This window comes from Apium graveolens, chromosome 9 (assembly GCF_009905375.1).
Source record: "Apium graveolens cultivar Ventura chromosome 9, ASM990537v1, whole genome shotgun sequence".
Taxonomy (NCBI): Eukaryota; Viridiplantae; Streptophyta; class Magnoliopsida; order Apiales; family Apiaceae; genus Apium; species Apium graveolens.
In genome coordinates, this window is record NC_133655.1 from 288,981,003 (window position 1) to 289,003,055 (window position 22,053).

At 33.5% G+C, this 22,053-nt stretch overlaps 2 protein-coding genes across 2 annotated transcripts; one reads left to right on the plus strand and one right to left on the minus strand.

Moving 5' to 3' along the window:
- Window positions 1-7,231: 7,231 nt before the first annotated feature.
- LOC141687259 (uncharacterized) lies at window positions 7,232-8,644 on the plus strand. Its single transcript, XM_074492466.1, has 4 exons — window positions 7,232-7,428; window positions 7,952-8,023; window positions 8,123-8,152; window positions 8,246-8,644. Exons 1-4 carry the CDS (start codon window positions 7,339-7,341, stop codon window positions 8,456-8,458), a joined length of 405 nt encoding a protein of 134 aa, XP_074348567.1. The 5' UTR covers window positions 7,232-7,338; the 3' UTR covers window positions 8,459-8,644.
- A 410-nt stretch (window positions 8,645-9,054) lies between these two features.
- On the minus strand, window positions 9,055-13,554 carry LOC141685311 (protein IQ-DOMAIN 22-like). Its single transcript, XM_074490419.1, is given in 5 exon segments — window positions 9,055-9,936; window positions 10,024-10,098; window positions 10,453-10,653; window positions 13,043-13,335; window positions 13,338-13,554. Coding segments are annotated over 5 exon segments (1,413 nt in total). The 5' UTR covers window positions 13,420-13,554; the 3' UTR covers window positions 9,055-9,174.
- Between the last annotated feature and the right edge of the window lie 8,499 nt (window positions 13,555-22,053).

Sequence of the window (22,053 nt, forward strand, 5' to 3'; positions counted from 1 at the left end):
CAATATGGGACTTATACCCATATTTTCCAACATATGCAAATTGCAGGATACTAACTACGAGGATGTCAAAGTGCTCAAGCCGAAGGCATACTTTCGTGGATACGACATCACTTTTGAAGCATCCTTGGCAGATGACCCCAAAGCCCTACATAAAACCCAACTTTTGTCAAATTTAAAGCAGATTTCATTAATAAATTGAAAAATATTCCATCGGGACAAACCGTCAATTGATCTTGTAATTAGGTTGTAAAACAAATAAATGAGCTAAATAATTAGTCGCTTTATTTCCGAATTGCCTAATCAACTAAATACAAATATTCTGAAAATTAAAACTGAAAATAATGATTTATGAGCGGTGTTACTGATTTCGGAAAATCGTAACTATTCGGTTGAGGTACCGATTTACGATTTATCGGATGATTTTTAAAAAATCGGATAATTTATCGGAGATTTATCGAAAATCGGTCAAATCGGACAAATATTTTTGACTGATTTTTGAGATTTTTGAAAAATCGGCCGATTTTTATAACATAATTTACGAGGAACCCTTTTATTTCAACTCATTTCACATTTTAAATTTTACTCTGTTTTTCCGACACAAACCAAACACCGCGTGAATTTTTTGTCCCGATTAATGGGAGGAATTACAAATATTTTTAATTTGAGAGTTGGAGGAATTTATAAATTCAAATATAAAATAATAAAATAATCAACATTTATTTTAAATTCTATTCATTATATAAGTTCACACAAGTAATTTGTACAATGTTCAGTTCAAATATTATACTAACAGGATAGAATTCGAGTTGGACAAGAACACAGACACAGCTAAATATTTTTTTCCCTTTTTTATTATTTTTACAAAAATAAACTTTATTTTAAATTCCATTATATGAGAGGCAATCCTATAAACTCTGAGCGGCCTCCTTCACAAGTTAAAAAATAAATATTAGCTAGGGTTTGATAATGGTGAGGACTAATCTGAGGGGCCCAGTTCCTAGACCAGATCATTCTGATAGACTTCAGGCGATTTGTGGTGGTAGTCTTACTTATTACAATCCTCCGGTCAGAACTCGCTCTGCCAATGAATTATGTGGTTTAGTTCGTCTCGCTCAGTTGGCCATTTACCACTACAACATGTACCAGGTTAATTAATTTTTCTAGTATAGCCCGTTTGGATCACGGGATTCCAACCTGATTAACGAGAATGAGCCAAAAATATATTAGAATCTCATTCCCGTTAACTGGGGTGGAGGAATGTCATGATCCAAGCGGCTCCTTAGTTTTTTTATTAAAACAAATCAATTTTATTAATCAAGCTAATGATTTTGCATAATATGTAACATGCAGGATACTAACTATGAGAATGTCAAAGTGCTTAAGACAGAGGCATGGACTACCGGTACATACGATATCACTTTTGAGGCCTCCTTGTTACATGATAACAATGCTGTCAAAATCTTCGAAGCACATGTAACTAAGTCTGGACCCTGGGATACTCAAAGGATAGTGATTAAAAAGGTTAGGATCAAGCCTACCATTGATTCTTCTGACAGATGACTGATGACAGGTATATGAATCCAGGAATCAAAATGTTCGGTCTGTTATTAGATTGAACAATTTATGTGAAAGTTGCAGTAGGAAGAATCGTTTATTTCACAAAATCAGACATGTGTAGGTTTTTATTAGTTTTTGTTCGATTAAACCTTTTGAGCTTGTTTCGATTCCTTCTGGAATTTAGAAGAGAAATGTACTTTCTAATGAATTTGTAGTTATGACAATTATCGAAGTTACATAGGTTCAATGATCAGTAGTAAGCTCAATGACATGTAGCAGACCTGTTTGGTAATGCCTAGTTCACCAGTACGTATAATTTATGTCTCCCTATTTATTTACCGACTATGAAGATATATATTAGGTTTGTTTGGACCAACGCCAACTGATTACAAGTAATTCTATCCTGCAGTCTTTAATCTTATCAGTATAATGGCATTCAGCTGGTAGTTTGATGTGATGTTATAATGTATCAAGCTAACAATGATCAGTTCAAAGTTTATATGAACGTTTTCTTTGTATGATGTCTTAAAGGCATCAGTGTCTAACCAGCTTAAAGAGACGCGGAGTATGTTAGTTCCTTAGATTCATGTCATGTGGTGTCATTAAAAAGCCATCTTGCAGGTCAGCTAAGTCGTGTTTTACCATGAGCTTTATATTCATGTAGTCCGACTAAAACAAAGGAGTAATAGCAGGGTTATGGCATATGGAATTTTATGCTGGAGTGTTTGCTCATCGTATCAGGTTATAAATAAACTTGCAGATCATAATATGTAGGAGATGGAGATCAATTATATGGATATTAGTTTTGAGATCTTATCTACTATGTATGAGTAGTTTTGTTGTTGTGCTTAGTAAGTTGAATTAAGATTTGAATCATTGAATTATGGAAGTATTTAGGGTATCGTTCCAGTTCCAACAAGTCGTCATCCAATCCTGTAATTTTTCGACTGTTTGAGATATAGCTACTTCTATCGAAACCTAGGCTTCACCAACATGTTTCTCTTGTAGCTTTAGAATGTTGAACTAGTCCAATTTGATACTGTTGGTCCAAGCCTTTTGTCAGCTGGTGTTAATTATAATCTGAATTCACTGTAAGAAGCTAAAATTGAAGCTGTCCTGCAATCCTTCAATTGAAGCTACTTAGGTAAGTTGTTCGTTAGAATGTGGTCTGGTGTTCCAGTGTTGTATTAAGTTACATACTCTGTAAAATCTATATGCATGTAGTGCTGAAACCCAAGTTGCAGAAAGTATTTTCAAAAATACGTTGCAACCTTACATGCAACATTTGCAACCTCATATGCAACTTCGAGCAACCTTCTCTGCAATCTCATTTGCAACTTTTACTGTAATTTTGAAACTAAGTTTGAAAACATGGGTATTTTTTAGACCCGGCAATTTTGGACACTACACGACTTACACGACACGAAAATTTAGTATTTGTGTTTACATTTTTAGTACACGAACACGAAAGTACACGGTCAAGATTTAGTGTCGGTTTTGTGTTTAACTTTCGAGTACACGACACGACACGAAGTATACGACATAAATAAATATTATAATTAAATTTTAATATTTTATTATAAATATATGTAGAATTATAATAATTTTATGCATATTTATTTTTAAAATATTATTTGATTTCATTATATTGTATAGAATTGAGATCTAAATATATATTTTTCATATATTTTATAATTTTTCTACCTAAAAATCTTATATTTTAATTTATATTAATATTTAATTAAATATATATTAATATTCAATTAACACGACATACACGACACGAAACGAAAATACACGAACACGAATGTACACGAACGCTAAACATGTCGGTTTTGTGTTTAGCATTCAAGTACACGAAACACGAAAATACACGACACGAAAGTATACGACACGCACGAATTGTCAGGTCTAGTATTTTTGATAAGTTCCCATGCATTTCACAAGATTATAACATATATATTTTTGTTTTTGCTTAGCAACAGAATAGGCGCTGTGTTATGTGCCTTTAAAAGTCGAGCATGAGATATAAAATGATCGTCTATTTAGACGTTGCACTATGGTGACATGGCAGTATATCAGTTCACAACATTGTCTCTGAACAGCATCATTACAGAAGCTGCCATCAGGACATGAATATCACACGCCAGGTACTTCATTACATCGTCTAAACCCCAATAAAGGGAAGTGTTTTGCCAGGGTGCCGAGAAATAAAATAACATCACGAATATCTCTAATTTTATTACAAAAAATTTGCAATCAGACAACGGTTAACAGACAAAAAGAAATTGTATTGTATCATGGATCGCATGCAAACTAATAAAAATATATTACTTTTTTGGCGACATATATTAAATAACTATTTTATATAGTATTAGAATAATATTATTTTATATGATTAAATCTCTAATCATATTTTATCTATGATCTTTGAATAGTATTAGAATAATATAATAATTTTTTATTTATAATTGTATTAAGAATCGATATCAATATAGACTCAAGCGAGTCAAACAATTAGATTTAATAAAGAAGTCAACCAATCAACATTTACCGTTTCATAAAGTTTGTTAGAGTCTTTGGTCCTGTATATAAAAATAGATCAAACTTACTCATTACCCACTTAGTTTCTTCATAATGTAATATACAGTTCTTGTTATTCATCAATATAGGTAGTTACATTTCTTCTCTTCATCACATTTGTCATGGTATCACAAGTGATGATGATTCATTCGCTTAATCCGCTACCTTGATCTTCATCTTCTCTTCAATTTCGATATGTATGTATCATGATCGTCTTCATCTGTTTCGAGTTTGATTTGTCCGTACAGTTGTTTGTTTGTCCGTACACTTACTCAAATTAGGGTTTACAACTTCTTCATTTATCAATTGTGTAATTTCTAATCATGACAATGAGTTATGCTGCTGCTACTGCTGGAGTTTCATCCTCTATATCAGGTGCATCATAACATGATACACATATTCTTGATGCTAATCATCCGTACTTTCTGCAAAATTTTGATAATAATAGGTACTCCTATAGTTAATCAGATCTTAACTGATCAGAATTATCATCAATGGAGTAGACATGTTGAAATTATTTTATTGCTAAGATGAAATTAGGTTTAATAGATGGAACTTTGAATAAACCTGCCATTACTTGACCTCTTTATGGCTTGGGGATTCGTTGTAACAATATGGTGTTGTCTTGGCTATTAAACTCCATTTCTACTGAGTGTGGCCTATTTCACCACTGCTAAGGAGATTTGGGATGACTTAGCTGTTCGGTTTTCTCAATCTAACATGCCTCAAACATTTCAGTTACGAAAGGAACTAACATTTATTTATTCAACAAGGCTCTATGAGTATCACAGCCTTCTTTACTAGGTTTAGAACTTTTATGTCTGAAATAGATAATATCAATCTTATTCCAAAATAAGTCTGTATTAATAACAATTGTGCATGTGATAATGCTAAAAAGTTGGAGAAATATGAAGATGCTATCAAATTAAGTTAGTTCTTGATATGGCTAAATGATCAATATACTACTATTCGAGGACAGTTGCTAATGATGAACCTTATCCCTACTCTGTCTCAAGCTTTCTCTCTGTTACTGCAAGAAGAATCTCAGAGAGACTTTGCCAAAACTGCTCAGAATCCCCTTTCAGATGCTATGGCGATGAATGTTAAGTACAGTAGACAATTTATATCTAAATCTGGAAATAATGGCCAAACTGTTGCTAAGAAACAAAGCTCTACAAACTTGTTATGTTATTATTGTCAAAATTCTGAACATGTGAGCGAACAAATGTTTTTGTCTACATGATTACCCTAATTGGCACAAGTTATTTGGAAAACCTAAGCCTAAACCAAAGAAGCTAGCTCAACCTGCTTCTGTCAAATCAGTTGCTCATGTTTTTACTTCTGATCTCGGGTCTCATGTCTCAGGAATTAACATATGTTTAGTCTGCAGCTACTGAATGCAATGAGTCATTTGTGTTCTCGGTTGCACGGTGTCAACAATTATCCAAAATGATTCAAGATTCTCTCAAAATGAACACCAATTGGAATGCTAATGCTATTAGCTCTCAACTTGCTGTTAATTTTTCTTGTTCAGTAGTTAGTGTCAATTATGTGACTACTGATCATTGTGACTCATGAATTTTGGATTAAAACCACAAATCATATCAGTGGTCATCTAACAATTATGACTAGTGTCAAATCTTTAAATACACAACTATATTTACTTGATGGTAATACAACAACTATTGATATGTGTCTAAACCCTACTTTGATCCTTCACGAGTTATTATGTGTACCTAACTTTCAATGTAATCTCATCTCTATTGCCAAATCTGATCTTTCATGTCTTCTATATTTCTCTGACAGGACCCTACTTTGAAGAAGGACATGGAGATTGTTATTTCAATTGAATTTAAAATTCTTATTTAATCTTATAAGATATAATTTTGATCGTGTATTTTTGAGACTGTTTTGCAAGTACATGACCAAATTTTTAGATAAGAATTTTCTTAAGCGTATTATATATAAAAGGATATATTATATAAATAATTACAAAAAAATTCTAGACAAATTAATGTAATTTTTTGAAATTATATTTTTTTAAATTTGTAAGTCTCCAACATAGTTAGATCACATAATTAACTTTTTTGAAACTAATTAATTAATTAGAATTAACTTTGGGGAATTTGACAAATATATCAACTTTTGGATATTTATTTGCAACTCTACTATCTTACTTAAAATCTTGCAAATTTACTATCTTTTTAAACATACAAACAATTAAATTGCAAAAATATCATCTTCATCTTCCGATACCTTTTTTTAACTTCTCTTCCCTCTCTCTCTTACTCTCCTCTCACCACCTCTCTCCTTCCCTCTATCCACACACAAATCATATATGTCTCCATCTTCTAATAAAGCAGCCGAATCCACACACTCGAAGATGACCAAATCAAACCAACCGGAGAAACACACAAACGCCGGCGAACCTCCTGCCGGAAAGTGTTAGCGTCGGCCGAGCGTCCGATTCGGTGAGATCGGCGGCTATGTATCGTCCGATTCGAATCGGAAAGTCATCAATAAGAATCAAAACAGTGGAAATTAAACAAATCAAAAACAAGGACTATAAGAATGCGAAAAACTCGGAGATTGATGAAATTGAAACCCTCGGTGGAGAGAAAGAGGGGAGATTGGAGACTGTGAAATCGAAAATGAGTTTAGTTGCGAATACGAAGCAAATTAGGTCTAATTTTATGAATGTGGATGGTCTAATTCGAAAAAGAGTTTAGTTACAAATATGATTTGTTGATTTTGGAGTTGTTTTCAGTGGTTGCTTTTGTGGTATTAGTATTGGCCCCGCAGGGCCATTAATTTTTCGCAATTTGCAACCACCTGGACAACTTATTTTGCAACTAAATATAATTTTTAACAGATTTTTTTCAAATTTGTATTTGTGGTTGTATATATGGTTACTATGAGTTGCAGATATGGTTGCAAATGCAACCTCCGTATTTTTGCAAATATTTTTTGAAAGATAGTATTTTTGCAATTTGTTTTAAAAAATGACAGTATTTTTACAAAAAAATTATAAAATTTGGGTATATATGAAAAAAGCCCTTAACTTTAACTATGTAAATTCGAAAACCCTAATTAAAGACCGTTCTCTCGTTTTCTCCAAGTACATGAACTTTGCTTGCGAAGCAATTTATTGATCATAACAAACACCGAACAAAATTAATCAGTTAAGGTTTGATAATTATGAATCAAGATGGGCCATGGAGTTGCAACGAGGAACTATACAGTGATTTCCATAAGGAAAAAGACAGCGGAGAATTTACTCTCTACACAGTACGTTTTCTTAATCGTTTTCATATGGTGACTATTTATTTTTAAATAATTGGCAATTGCTTACTTGTACTTGTTTTGTTCATTATGCATGATCTATGAGTATGTTTGTATGATTGTATATATATGATGCAGTGTAATCAGGAGTGTGGTTGTATAGCGATTGTTTTAACCATCTGTTCGAGCGGAGCCTAATATAGGTTTCGGATATAGGTTTACACAAAACATTGATGTGAATGATAAGAGCGGATATAGATTTTCGGATATAGGTTTATACAAAACATCTAAATGATAGGAGCGGATAGAGGATTTCGGATATAGGTTTACACAAAACTATTGACGTGAATGATAGGGTCACGTCACTCTATCTGTGCTTAATTTTCAGTTTTCCTTTCCGCGACATGGTTTGCCAACAATTGATTGTTGTGGACTGGCACCTATACATAAATACCAGTTGGCTGAAACTAAAGAAAAAATAATTGTAACTTCAAAATTGGACTGATATATTAATATCTTGACACTGTAGGAATCAGGGGCTGGATCCAAACTGCCCCTTTACCTCTCAGAGTTGGCTCTGGGAGACTATGAAACGAAGCGGGTTTGTCTTTAATCTTTTCTTCTGTGAATTTTTTGATTCCAACGTACAGTGATAAATTTTATGTAATGATCTTATTACGCTATGGGTTATCTCTCTCAGGATTCAATCAGCGAATATACCCTGAAACAGGTTTGTTTCCGAATCTTTTTGAAGTACACGATTCTCTTGTTTTTAAAAACCCCTGATTGTAATTTAAGTATTTTACACTATGTATACCTGCAGGATGAGAAGCATGACTTTCATTCACTGAATGTTCTCAAGACAATGAAATCTGTCAAGGCGAAGGGTACAACTTACCTTATCACTTTCGAAGCCTGCTTGCATGACTACAAGAACAGGAATCCTCAAACCTTCCAAACAAAAATATTTATGACTCACCCTTATCTGCCTACTTTAAAGATCGATATTAGGTTTGTTCGGACCAAGCCTAACTGATTGCAGGTATATCCTGTTCTGCAGCCTGTAAATTTTATCAGTATAATGTGGCATTCAGCTAGCTAGTTTTTAAATGCAAGCAAGAGTATCGTTGTTCATTGAGTTCATGTCAGATTGTCAGTGTTATTTTATTCAAGACAAATTGCGTTTTTTCATATGAGCATAAACCTCGAGCATTTACTGAAACTTTAGGAGAAATAGAAGAGTTATAATTTTTATCTTGTAATACTGGATTATGTTCTCAGCATGTCAGTTTTTATAATAAAATTGCAGGTCATGTCAAGAGATCAATTGTCTCAACTTAGGTCTGTTGGTTAAGTATGTAGTATGTGGGTTTGTAAAAATTGTCTGCAATTTTACAAGATTGTAGCATATGAATGGTGGTCTTGAATATACACAACAGCACAATTGGTGCTATATATGTGATAAAAGATTAACAGCACCACAGCATTTTAGGAACCTTCAAAGGTTAAAACAAGGAGACATACAATGATCTCAACTTAGATCACCACATTTTCTTTTTAAGCGCATCATTACAGAAGGCAGAAGCTGCAATCAGGACATGAATATCACACATGACATTATCTAAACCCGGATAATGGAAGTGCTTTACTACGAATAATATTAGATAATAGAAATCTTGTTACATAATTAGTAAAATTAGCAAGGTTAGCTGATGCACAGGCCTCATAGCTCCTACAAGTTTGACGTTAACCCTAGTATTTGTTTAAAAGGCCACCACTAAACCCTATCCCATCACCACCCAAGGGCATTCCGAGCCTGTCAAGCCTGCCAGATCCAGGGTAAGCTTTGCTGGCGAAGTTGGAATGCAATGCTGATGGAATCCGTTGTGTGCTTGATGATCTCATGTCACCGTATACATTATGAAGGGAGAGCCTCTTTGCTGTGTGGGATTTATCCAGCTGAGTCCTTTGCCGAGGAGCACTGAGAGACCTTACCTTAGCCTTTGACGATTCTGTATATGACATGTAATTCGGGTATAATTCAGAGTAGCCGCTTAGGCAGCTTCTTGAGGCATCACTCCTGGTGGGTGTAAATGGTCCGCTTTTCGTGAAACTACCACCTTTTGATGAAACAAACCTTGGGCTAGTTTCAGCAGTGCAGAAAGAATCTTCATCGACATCATTTGTATACTTGTAAGGGGTCAATGACTGAACTTCACCTGAAGATGGACTAAGTACTGCTTGGTGGAAAGCAGAGTCTTTTGATGTGGTGAAGCTGTGACTGTTTGGATCAGAAGCTGATGGGTAAAGAGACGAGTGAAAAAGGTTTCTCCTTTTAGGTGTTGCGTGAAATTTCCCAGAATCTATTTCAAGGATCTTGTCACTCTTTCCCTCATCCATCGATCCACTCCTAGTAGAATAAACTCGGTCCCATGATCCTTCATCCATACTGTAGTGATAGTTATATTTTTCTTTATCAGGTCCAACCCTGAAAGTTGATCTTGATCCATTTCTCTGATATTCATATATCAGAATGAAAGTATTAGGAAATTACATATGAATAATACACGTATGTATTAAGAGTCGAATTTCAACAATTACCTTCAGCATAACTGATTGATCATGCTTCGTACTCCTACGTATAGCATGTTCAGATTTTTCAGGAGTTGCAGGGCCCTGGAGATCGAATAGATAACTTAATTGCCAATAGTTTTAATTAATTGTAATAAAATAAATGTTACATTATTCACTCTTGCAACAAAGTTTCGAAATCAGTCATTGTCATCACCTTGTCTGAAAGCAAATTTGAATTAATGCTCAAGTGGTCATTGCTCCATGCAAATTACTAGTCAATATATTTGAAATTTGAAAGGTATAGTTAAAATGGACCACATATGATGAAGAAGCATGCCAAATCATTTTCTTTTTTAAAGGTATATAGATCTTTAAATATGAGGATCACCCTGGAAACAAAATATCCACATAGAATTCAAATTTGAATATTTTGGTGGGAAGTGAAATTGATCTTACTGGGTGATTCAGGTGAGAGAGCTTGATGGCTGATTGCGAAGTTTCATGAATTTGGGCCCGCAACACACGAGCTCTTGTTCGTGCCCGCAATGCAGCCTGCATCTGCAATAGCCTCTCTGTATCTTGCTTTCTCACAATGTGTCCCCTGACCAGAGCTTGAAGTTTCACCAACCCTTTCAATGCCCTCAAAGCCCTCCTTGACTTTTAATCAACCATCAATGCACCAATGCAGTTAAATGTTAGAACATTGAATTTTCTTCGGAACATTTCAAGTTCAAATTTAGACAAACAACTCTATTCACATGATCACTAAATCTGCTGGCACAAATAAAACATTTGCTGCTTAGCAAATAGCAATCTCTGAAATAAATTGAAAAAAAAAACAGATAATGGCGCCAAACAAGTATGAACAGAAAGAACTTAAATTTTCTCAAAAGTAACAGGCAATTTATTACTATACATCTATGCATGCTCTCTGCACTTTCAGAGTTCACACACACAAAAGTTAAAACCCCAGGACTAATAAAGAAGACCAAGACATATTACTAGTACCAAGCATACACAGTAAAAGTTAACCATTGCAGCTTTTCACTAACCCAACTCTGCTAATAGTAAGAAAAGACTTGATTTGACTTGGCTTTAACCTAACTCAAGTTGAGCACAAGTTGAGCGCGATGAGATAGCTCAAGTGTTTAAGGCCTTATCTCTTGTCATCCCAGGTTCTGGGTTCGGTTCTGGGTTCGGTTCTGGGTTCAATCCTCGCTCACCCCCGAGATTTATTAGGACAAATACGTGTTACAAAGGTGCGGTGTGATATAGTACTTATTTTCTATATGAAGAGCATTCATAATGTGTTTAACAAGTGCGGTGTTATGATATAGTAGTTATGATATAGTACTATGCGAATGATATGCTCCAACATACGTCGAACCACCATCCATATAGAGTTTGACAGATTAAAACTAGCCACTAAAGCCAGATTACTTAAGTAAAAAACTGAGCCAGCCTTTATCTAAAGGTACAAGCAAATCACTTATACAGAATCAGGCATATATGTACAAGATCTTTGCCTGCAACCTCAACCTCTTTCCCACAATAATGCAGTACTAATATTACACACATTCTCATTAATAGGCTTACTTACATTTCAGTCCCTTGCAGCAAAGCATTATAAAACCAGACCCAGAAATGTCAAAATGACAGTTGAGCATTACAAAATTACTAATTTACCCACAGTAAAAAGTGACTAGAACCTCTAGCTTCTGACTTACAGCAAACAAAAGGCTGGAGCATTACCACAAAATCTTGATCTTTTTTACTTTTACCCTCTGCAAGAATCTTTATCTTTACCATATCTCAAGGCCTTTTACTCCCTATATCTCATTTGTTAAACTAAACCTGTGACAACCAAATCCCCTTTTATCATTACCAGTCTCAAGAAATCCGTTAACTCGGAGGAGTACTCGGAAATCGAAAATCCGTTAACTCGGACGAGTACTCGGAAATCGAAAATCAACGGATTCGGATTTATGCGAGTACTACTCTACCGTTTACTTTGGGTAAGTTTTTTACCCAGCTATATCAGGCAAAATCTGAACTTTGAGGCCTTTAAAGATGATCAAATTATGAAATGAACAGTTGCCATAACAGTAAAACATCAAAATCTACAGTTGAGGGTAAAATCCAAAAAAGATAAAAACCCAACTGGCATTGATGTAAGCCAATCAATCACCAACCTCAACTTCCAATGCATGAAAGGACGTTTTGGTAGATTTTAAGGCCCACACGGTTTAGTTTAGTAAACAAACACAACTTGGGCTTCATTTATTTTGGTCTCAGTCAGCCCCCCTCTGCCGGAAAATGGATCACAACTGTATTGCTTCACAGTTCACACTACACTCATGGTTATAAAAAAAAATCGATTTTTCTAAAATTACAAACAAATTGTTCAAACATCTGTTAAAAAATTTGTCCTATTTTACCGATTTCGGATAAATTGCCGATAAATCATAATATTTTTTTATAAATCACCCGAATCCGTAAATCAGTATCTCGACCGATTAACTAGAAATATCCTTACAATAATATTTCCACGCCCAATTTTCTTATTTACAGATTTTAATTATTATTTGATTCACCTTGTGGGTAATTTTTATATTACAATATACATAAAAACTAACAGCAGTGATTTTCGTAGAAATTGAAAATCGATTCTCGCTCGTTCCGAAATTGACTGGAACACAATTATTTACAATGCAGATATAAGCGTAATTATTGGAAAAGACAGCGACGTCCCTCGAAACGTGAAACATTTCCTTGACTTAAGTTTTGATCATGTGTAACATTATGATATATCGTGTATCGAAACTCGACTCAGACTCGAATTATTGCATAATTATACGAAAAGAACTCAGAATATAAACCGATCAGGAATCCGCTAATTAAGAAACTATTTGTTTTCTCTTTCAAAAAAAAAGAAATTATTTGTTTCGTTTTTTGCAAATTTATATGATAAAACTTAATATTTCGGATAAGTTTAATAACGACACAAAAATGACACGAAAATAACAGTTTCGAGAAAAAAACGTACCAAATACCCCCGAAAATGCGACTGAATAGTGACAGCAGCCCAGTACTCATGACCCAAAAACAACTTATCACCACCGCTAGTAAGTTTCACCACCTCAGCAGCACGTTGAGCGGCAGTGACGGCGGCGTTAGCAACAGCAGCAGTGGCCTGAGCAACAGCAATGGCATGGTGCTGATCACTTTCATTATTTGCATGAAACAGATGAGGTGGAGCATGAGAGTTGTTAGAATGAGAAGGAGCGCGGTGGTGTGAGGTGGTGGACCTGACAAAGCTCCACCGGCGTTTTGGTGGTGGGGTTGGTGGTGGCTGGTCGGAGATGCGGTGTCGGGTTTTTTCAGGCCAAGGAGGTTTCGAAACCATTTTGTTGCTTTGCCCATTGGAGAGTTTGAGAAAGTGTTTGATGAAAGTGTTTGATATTTTTGTGTGTGTTTTGTGTGTGTAAAGTTGAGTTTGAGAAGCGTTTTGTCAATGGAGAGAAAGGAGGGAGGAATGGAAGTGAGTGAGATGCAACGTGTGGGGAATTTGTGTTGTATGTGTGTGTGTTTTTTTAGTTTGTGTGTATTTACATAATTACCCTTTTTGGTGTTTTATTTATTTAAAATATTGAAATTTGTAACTTTTTTTGAGTCCGATTTCATATTATTGTGATTTTTTTATTACTATGTTGAGATGCACAAAAAATTCGGACCCCAACATCTGGTCCGGCCCGATCCGGCCAAAATCCCTGCCCGGCCAACGCCCGACCCGGACTTAGGGCCTCGACGTGCCCTATATTTTGAGGCAAAACTCAGGTCCGACCCATTTAAAAGTTCGGGCTTCGGCCCGGCCCGATAAAAACCCTGAAATAACCCGGTTAAAATCTTATTATTCTAATAAATTTTCTTATATATTTATGAATTTACATTTACTATAAATATAAATAATACTTTAAACACATATATTTATATATATACATATTTGTGATTAATGATATTATTTTTATATACTTTATTGCATAAATAATGAAAGAATATATAGTAAGTACACTATATATATTCGGATAACAATGATAAAATATATTATTCTATTAACGTGTTTATTTTTTGCCGAACTTAAATATTTTCAACGAAGTAATGTTTTCATAAAATATTCTATATAAATTAATACATTTTTACGATTATCTAGTTACTAACATATATGAGAAGGAATCAAATTTATAATGCGAGCATGATTGTAACGTCCAACGTCACGATCGAATAGATATAGAATTTAACCGAACTCAACAACTCAACACATGTTAATTTTAAAAAATTAACGGTTAAAAATATTGGTGCACATTAATTGTTATCTTATTAACTTGTAGTTATAAAATTTGTATTGATATTTTTATCGATATTAGATATTACAAACACACCCCTTTTTATTGGGTTGATGCATGTATATTTTATGGTTGGCAGAACTCTCGTGCCATTTCAAAAAAAAAGGAATTTTGTATATAATTATTGTAAATAACCTGAATATTATTACTATTGACTTGTACATTTGCGAAATTTTAATCTGTTGTCGAATTATTTATTACCGTATTTTTTCAAGTCGAGGTTATTTTTTATGTTTGAAATTTATTACAAAATAATTTTATTAAAAAATATATCATTATGGTGCACTTTGAAACTCTCAATCATTTTCTGTTACATATCATTATCGTTTACAACTTGTATAAACAAATATTTAAAATTAAGTTTATCTAAACAAATATTTAAATGATTGTAAAAAAGCTTCTCATTTTCTCTCTCGCATGAGAGTCGGCCACCCTACCTTCACTTAACCCTAACCGCTCAATCTTCTTTTACACCCTTTTTACCCATCTCTATCTCGATATTCATCTTCATTTCCTGCTTTTGTTTACTTTTCTTCAATAAAATTAATATTTGTTTCACAAAACTCGAAAAATTCATTACAATTCTTCACTTTGGGTTTCAGATCTACTAAGGATAAGAGTTTGGATTTTGTAATAAAATTCAGTTTTTAGATTCAAAATTTCTGGTCTAACAACGTATTACAATTTGGTGTTATTCCGAGATTTTTGAATTTTTGGTTATTTTCGTATTGTTCTGTTTAAGTTATTATTTTTGTATTTGATTGTCTCGTTTTATGCGATGTGTTCGCTTTGTGCGATGTGTTTGTTATGTTGAAAATGAATTTGATGGTGTATTGGGAGATATGAATATCTCGCATCAACAACATTTTCGGCAGATCTATAACTAGTGTCCGGCAGGTAGATAGCTGAGGTGCGATTAGAACAGTGGTGAAAATCACATGTGCTCATCTCTCACAAAAAATATTTGTTCAAAAGCATGAGGCCTCTAAACTCAGTTGTTGCAACTGAGTCCTCTGAACATTGGACTATTAATCGAATTAACTTGACGGTCAATTGTGAAGCTACTGTTTTCGGGGGAGATGCATACTGGATTGTCCGAGAAACTATTACCTTCATTTTTAATTTTCAGAATATTTGTATTCAGATTGTTAAGCAATCCGGAAAAAAACGGCTAATTATTTAGCTCTATTTAGTTTTTCAACCTGGTTGTATGATCAGTTGGGGATTTGTCCCGATTGAGTATCTTTCAAGTTATTAATGAAATCTGCTTTAAATTGACAAAAAAACAATTATTTAAATAATCATTTACAAAGCTAATGATTGATTAGTGCTAATCTAAGCTTTGCCATTGTTTTTGAATAAAGCTGTGAAGATTTAAGAAGTGCATTGAGGCCGACAAAAAGAGGATAATGGTTGACGATCAAATACTCGATAATTTGTCTTGTTAGGAGAAAAACAAAATAAATTATATATTCCAGAGGTGGTGTTATATTTTAGTCATAAAGTGAAAATTCAAATAATTGAATTATTTCAAAATTCCATGTAGGAAGGCAGCTATTTAAATTCAAAATTAAAAACAAAAGACTTGAAACATTTGAGTTGCTCATCATCTTGTTATAATTACACTTTTGTTTGGAGTTATTTTTTGCTGACCTTTGTGTAACCAGATTAGTTCAATTTTAAATGAAATATAAAAATTACTCAATAATTTTAATAATATAAGAATTAAAATTAAGAGTAGGTTATGCAATTTTTTAAAACATGTTTTTAATTTTTTGCAATTACATTATATATACAAATTTTAGTCAAAAAAAATTTAAGTTCACCAAAAAAATCAAAACTGAACGCGTAATTTGAAATGGAGGTACTACTTTAAAATAATAAAATTAAATTATATATTTAGTTTAGTAATGAAAACTTTCCAATATTATGAATTCCTCAGGGGCATTAATTTTTAATTGACATTTCATGCCAATCATACATTGTGAAAATTAATATCATATTAAGTAAATAGTTACTCTAAAACTCAAATTATCAATAAAGATTTATCTTGACCTTTTCTGTTTTGTTAATTTTATAGTTATACATAAACTTTACTTTTCAAGAAATTAAGCTACAACTATAGTTTACCCATAGTTGAAAATAATTGTGTTTGGTTTATTTTATATAACGAGTAATCATGATATTTAATTTGATAAGTTATTAATAACTGGCATAATAACCCGTGCGAGGCACGAGTCATTTTCTATAATTTTTTTATACATCATACAATTATAATGTTTGTAGAGCAACTCCAACAATATCACTATATAGGCACTTGAGTCAAATTTTGAAGAAATCGAAATAAAATTTCTCTACAACAAGCTCCATGACCCCTTCTATAACATTAGGAGTTTCGAATGCTTCCTTACTTTTAGGAGTGAATGTAACGACCGAGAATTTTGCGTCGTAATTAAGAAAGTAAAGTATGTGTTATGTGATGAGATTATGTGATTAAGTGGTGATTATTTGTCTTATCTGTATACTAGAGTTAAGGAGCGTGGATAAAAACGTTCCAATTTAAAGAGTCAGCTTAGAAGTCAAGCTGTGGTTTCGGGCCGTCAGGTAGAATGGAACCCGTCCTAATATGGAAATTAAATAATATAAAATGTGAATTATATGTGAAGTAAATGAATGAAGTATTTCGTCTTAAGAGACGTGTTGATTAGCAAAGGTAATAAGAAGCGTATTCGAAACGCTGAGCGTCGGGCCGTCAGGCTGAACGTGACCGGGTACGCGTAAAAAGAGAATAAAGATTAAAGAGGGATAGATTCTATGATCAGACCTGAGTCGTTATGTGACTATATGCGTGTGATTGCTTGAATGCGTGCATGATTATATGATCTGTGTTAATTTCTGTGAATTTTAAAGGAATTATGTGATTTACATAAGGGTTTATTTAACATTCGTGCATTTTTATAAAATCATCTGAGATGGATAAAAATATGAGATTTGTTCTGTTATCTTCGTAGAGGTCTTAGAGACTTTTTAAAAATGATAAATGAATTTAATTGTGGGTCTTTGCATTTTTAAATTGATTTTATGTGGAAAAGGTATTTATTAAAGCGAGTTTGCGAAATTCATATAAAATCAACCGCTCGCTCAAATTCTTATTATGAGTAATGGATAAAAAGCTATTTTCGAGACCTACGCGTTAAAAATATCATATTCAATAATTCTCGACTATCCGAGAGATATATATTTTGTATTTGAATTTTATCGCATTTAAGTAAAAAGAAAAGGGATGAGTGAGTAAAAGGAAGTTGGTAAATTACTAGATTGCCCTTGTTTCTAAGTGCTATATATAACCCACTTTCTTTTCTTTTCTTTCTTTTGTGCACTCATTCTCTCTTTTCTCTCTTCTCTCTTTCTTTTCTCTCGTCTCTCTCCCGAACACTCTCTCTCTCTTTCACTCCCTCTCGGCCCTCTCATCTCTCATCTCTCTCACTTGCATGCAACCCCCAAATCTTACTCAAACTCAAAGATATTTCTACCTTTAGCCTTTATTTTCGGTATACTTCTTGATTCCTATTTGCATGTAAGTATTTGCAAGGTTTTGTGGAAGTGATCACTATGGTTGTGTTTAAGAAAAACAATTTCTTGAAGCATAACTATAAGAGTGATTTTAAGAGGTTGTGGAGGTCATAAACTCGAGAGGAGATCCGTCATGGACTCTCTCAAGTTCGACCACCACCGGCCATGATCCAAAGGAGAGCCGGTGAGTTTTCCATGATGTGATTGTTAGATTTTAATGTTGCATGTTAAGATTTCTTGAAAATTTTAAAAAAAAAGGGTTTTGCCTTCTTTGATAAAAAAATCGAGTGGGTGCTTGGTAAAATGATTTCCTTGATTGTAAAATGAATGTGTGCATATGATTGTTGCTTAGAAAATCAAAATTTATGATTTGCATGTGAGTTTTTGCTTCGGCTTTATGCTAATAAAAAGGGGAATTGAATTTTGTGACTTGATCTTGGTATGAACTAAGCTTAATTAGTAGGAAATAGAGTTGCATGTTGATTTAAAAGAGGAGTTAGTGATGCATGTCAATGTTTGGTTCTTGGATTGTGAATTTTGAATGTTTGCCGAATGGGAAATGGGTTGAAAAGAGATTGATTTGTGATTAAGTGAATGCATGCATTGAATAATTTGATTAAGGTTTGAGTCATTAGGTGATGTTTGGCTTTGTGCTTCAAAAATCTTGATGAAAATGAGATAAATGACTAAGTTAAGGATAAGTTAAAAATGTGATATAGGACTTTGCATGTCAAGATTGATCTTTGTATGTGTGTTTTCTTGATAAACCCGAATGGGTTGAATCTTTAAAGTGGTTTGTTGTGAGTAGACTTGATTAAAGTAATGATGGATGGTGATTAGACTAATAAGGAATGAATTATTGTTGCATGCTAAGTTTAGGTTCGAATTTTTGAGTAATAAGAAAGGAAATTGAATTTGGTGAGATAATCTTGGTAAACACTAAGTTTGTATGATTTAAAAGCAATTGCATGATAGTTTTAAAGGAGATCAATGAGTGCATGCTAGTAATTAGTCTTTGAGTTAAAAAATATGTTCTTGCCGAATGAAAACAAGATAAAAAGGGGATAACTTGGTGATTAAGTGTATGCATGTTGATTTGATGGATTGATTGAGTTGAAATCACTAAGTAGTGCATGGTTTGGTGACTTAATGAATGGAATGATTTAATAGGGGATTAAAACAAGAAAGAAATGTGGTATATAACCTTGCATGTCAAAATCTATTTTTGCATGTTTGATTCTTGATTGTGATAAGTGTTAAGGCCGAATAGGCCATAAGAAATAAAGGTCAAAACTTGATTTTGGAATGATTGAGTGTTATATGTGAAAATCTTTGATTTTACTTGATTGGATTGTTGTTTTGATTCGAATTAAGGAATAAAAGAAAAGGGAATTAAGTCGATTGATATAAGTGATAGTATGCGCGTAAATGTTTGGTTGTGAATGTGTCTAATACTCGTAAAAGAGTCGTGTTAGTTTGATTTGAGAAATAGCCTAGGTCAAGCGAGTACGCTTTGATTGCTAGGTATATAAGGATATGAAAACTATGAGAAAGAATTGTGCTATGTGCTATGTGCTGTGTGCTTATTTGTATAAGCTATACTCGTATAGTTCGAGTCAAGAATATAATCGAGTTATCGTATAGAGTGATCGTTCCGGGAATGAGAGTTGGGAATCTAATTAAGATTTCTGGTTTTATTGTAGATTCGGAGCGTGAGGGCATTCGGGCTAGGAAAGGGAAAAGTATACTAGGTGGCAGTAGTTCAACCCTCAGGAAAGCAATTTCAGGCAAGTAACTCTGATTACTTGTATAAATGATTGTAAAGGAAATGTTGTTCATACCATGTAGAGTATTGAACTGTTAAAGTATGAAACCCTTGCTTTATGAAACACTGATATTGATTTGAAGTACCCTTTGTTCTTGATAACCTGTTATTGATAATCCTATTGATTTCACCCATTGATAATCTGCCTTTCTGTTTAAGTTTCCTATAATGCCATGATCATATTGAACCTTAAAATTATCTTGGATAACTCTATTAATGATACCCTGTTTCCTTTGAACGCCCTAATGATCCCTAAGTTATTACTGATCCTTCAAATTTAGTACCTTATTATCTTTGATGCAGAATCCTTGAGAATTGTTCCTTGCGTATCTTTGATTCACTCCCTGAACTTTGTTTCTTTAAAATCTGAATTAAGAATGAGTTTCGACTTGAAAGAGTCCGAATGATTTCAAATGCTTGGTAATGATAAAATGAATTTTAGAAAACCTATTGTTTTCCAACTCAAGGTTTTCCAAATGAATTCCTGATGGATTGGATTGAGACGTAAGAGGCTAGTGGGACTAGTCCAGTCATCGTAAGAGGCTACTGGGACTAGTCCAATTTAAGGCTGAAATTATGTCGAATGGTACCTTAAAGACCGGAATGGAGGTCGATACGGGCTGATCACCCATATATAATGAAATGGAAAGATAAGTGATTCAATCAAGGGTTCTAAATGATTATTTAAGAAAAGGAACTGAAACTTTTATTCAGTAAATTGATTTTTGGAAATGAAAATGGTTTATACTGTTTTGAAAAGAGTTGATTATGTTATTGTGGTGCTTAAAGCTCAGAACCCTGATTCCTGAAATTGTTGATCATATGAATGATTCTATATCTTGAAATACTGTTGCTTTCCGCTACCGAAAGATCTATTTTGATCCTATAATGATTTTTGTTGAATGTCGGCTTTCATCCTGTTTCGAGCCTTCTTTCTTGAAAGTCCAGCTATTCTTCGGATACCTTTCCTTATCTCAAAGAAAACAAAAATGAATATATGGAAATCTGCCACCTAGAGTAGCTAAAATAGAATGCCCTAGTTTGTTCAAAGCATATTGAGAATTATTATTGTAGAACTGCTATTTAGTTACTTGTTGAGTTTTATACTCATTGTTTTGTCTTAATCTAACCATGGCAGTTAAGCAAGAAGATGGCCAGACTTAGGCGCACTGCTCATAAGAGCGTACCTGGTGGTCCCTACCGCGTTGAGGGCTTCCAGTTGCCAGAGCAGGTAGTACAGGTTATGAGTGAGCTCGCGCCTAGTAAGAGGTGTTTAAAGATACAATGGGTTATCTGTCGGTTCCCAGCCGGAATCGATACTGATTATTTAATTATATTTTGGGGTTTGTAAGTTATATTCGGTGATTGATAGTTGTAATCTTGTCTCATACTTTATCCTGTTGATCCTGTTAGTAGTTAATCGGGGTTTATGCATATTTAATTAGTAGATTAGAGGTGTGTGAGTCCTCATTTCCTAACCCCGAGATTGAGGTCGTCACAGTGAATATCCCCTCAACTATTATTATATTATATTTTTTTACCCGTTATTTTATATTTAATGAATAAATATAAACAGGGTAGTAAATGTACGTTTAAAACGAAACGATTAAACCTAATCTGTAGAATGCCGTTAGCATGTTTACAAATAAAAAACTACAAATTAACATATATGTTGAATACAGAGTTGATCAATTTGAATCCCCGGGTAGAAGAATTTATGATTATGACTCCTCAGTCAGAGCCCGTCGCTTAAATGCGGTTTACCTTGGTTCACGTGGTTTGCAGGCTATTGCGTGAGTCTGTAGGGTTTACCCAGTGCACACCCGAAGGATAACTGCTACGGGTTATCTATGATAAAAAAAATCTTGAATTTTATTTAAATAAACTATACGTACCACTCTATATTATTATCGAGTTCACTACTAACTTACAATTAACTTACTCAATTTAAAAATATAAAAAATGCATGACTGAAGTCAGAATGACTTGCAATCATAATATACAATAACGTAAAATTTATATTATTGTTAATATTAAAGTTGATTTTAATGACAAATATTAGTTATTGAAATTCAACGTATGTATGAAAAATTTTAGTTTTTTTTTTATTTACACTACTGTTAATAAAATAAGATTAAGCAATATGTATGTATGTGCGTTAGCAAGTAAATTATTGTATGTTACTCTTAGTAAATTATGATGGTTTCAATTATTTATATGCCAACTATGTGATTTATGTACATGTATAATCATTAT